The following is a 1,724-nucleotide window of genomic DNA, read 5'->3' as shown; positions in this document are numbered from 1 at the left end:
CGCTTTGCTTGTGTCTCTTTTGTATTTTTTTGGCTTTCTTTTTTGGGTTTGTGGTCTTGATAGACCCTGTTGTTGTATCACTGGACGTATTTTTATTTTATATGTAAGTCACTGTTTTCAAGCAGACTTTTAGATTTTACGGGTTGTTGTGTTCATTATCTGTATTTGCAACTTGTCTAAGTAAATTTCAGTTATCTTTAGAGTCTCGCGATATGTTCGACTAGAAACAATAGATTCTTCACCTTTGGCTTTTGGCTTTTGCAAATAGATAGCGACACAACCCGCTAAGGAACTATGTTCAGTTCTTGTCGTGTTTCGATTGAGATAACGTCTAGATGCATTTTTCTACTTTGAAAACAAGAAGCTGAATCTAAGATTAGAAGGTTCTTTTGTCCGTTTTCTCAAAGACTATCGAGTAAATGGGTAGCTAATCCGTTACGCCTTTAGTCGAGAAAAGGTTAAAGATTCACTCCGTTTGGTCGGTGAATGCTCTTTGGGCATAGGTGACCTGCGACCATTGGGTCCTTAGGCTAAGTGTCTGATCAGGACATAGCTAGGAGATGGAACGTGAGTGTCCGCGTACCTCCTGCTGGAGGTACGAGAGCAGTTGGGTTCGACAATCGGTATTTACTCGATCGGAGTCGAAACAAAGAACAAGATTTTGACTTTGGTTTTGTTACAGCTGGACCGGTTAAGGCTGCCTATGTACCTCGGTTGAGGATCAAGCCATTCGTAGTTCGTTTTTCCCGAGTGAAAGAACAAATAGACTAGATCTGAAACAGTAGCTGAAGGAGTGGGCTTGGACAATCTGAAAGCAGAAACGAGCTTCACAAAGATGGGCTCACAAGAAAAACCACACAAGCCTCCAACCTATAAAGCCTGCTCCCAGGAAGACGAAGTTCTCGAGTTACCTATTGACGATACCGATCCAAGCCGGACCGCAAGGATTGGTGTGTATCTGTCTGAAGACATGCAGCGGCCAGTTCTCAACTTTCTCAAGGCGAATGTGTCCTCATTCGCGTGGTCCATGTCAGACATGAAAGGAATTGATCCGGCCATAACAACTCACGAACTAAACGTCGATCTGACAGTCAAGCCTATCAAACAGAAGAGACGCAAGCTCGGTCCCGATAGGTCAAAGGCTGTAAACGAAGAGGTCGACCGGTTGCTCGGCGCTGGCTCAATTGCTGAGGTGCGCTACCCTGAGTGGTTAACAAATCCAGTAGTCGTCAAAAAGAAGAACGGGAAGTGGCCCGTCTGCATCGACTTCACAGACTTAAATAAAGCCTGCCCAAAGGACAGCTATCCTCTTCCCAACATCGACCGTTTAGTCGAGTCCACGGCTGGAAACGAGATGCTCACATTCATGGACGCTTTCTCTGGGTACAACCAAATCATGATGCACCCCGACGATCGCGAAAAAACGGCATTTATCACGGATAGAGGAACCTACTGCTATAAGGTTATGCCGTTCGGTTTGAAGAACGCAGGAGCAACCTATCAACGGCTTGTGAACAAAATGTTCGCAGACAAGCTGGGCATCACCATGGAAGTATACATCGATGATATGCTTGTCAAGTCGCTACACGCCGCTGATCACCTTTGTCACTTGCAAGATTGCTTCGAAACTCAACAAATACGGCATGAAACTGAACCCAGCAAAGTGCACGTTCGGGGTTTCCTCAGGCGAGTTCCTTGGATACATAGTCACGCAGCGGGGAATC

At 45.5% G+C, this 1,724-nt stretch overlaps 1 protein-coding gene across 1 annotated transcript in view; it reads left to right on the top strand.

Moving 5' to 3' along the window:
- The first annotated feature begins 835 nt into the window (after positions 1-835).
- Positions 836-1,724, top strand: part of LOC106323330 — a 2,080-nt gene continuing 1,191 nt past the window's right edge. Inside the window, exon 1 of the mRNA XM_013761472.1 lies at positions 836-1,669. Within this exon, the coding sequence (XP_013616926.1) occupies positions 836-1,669 (834 nt within the window). The remainder of the gene's footprint in view (positions 1,670-1,724) is intronic.

This window comes from Brassica oleracea, chromosome C2 (assembly GCF_000695525.1).
Source record: "Brassica oleracea var. oleracea cultivar TO1000 chromosome C2, BOL, whole genome shotgun sequence".
NCBI lineage: Eukaryota > Viridiplantae > Streptophyta > Magnoliopsida > Brassicales > Brassicaceae > Brassica > Brassica oleracea.
Note: the sequence above shows the minus strand (reverse complement) of the source record. Positions and strands in the feature narration are given on the sequence as shown.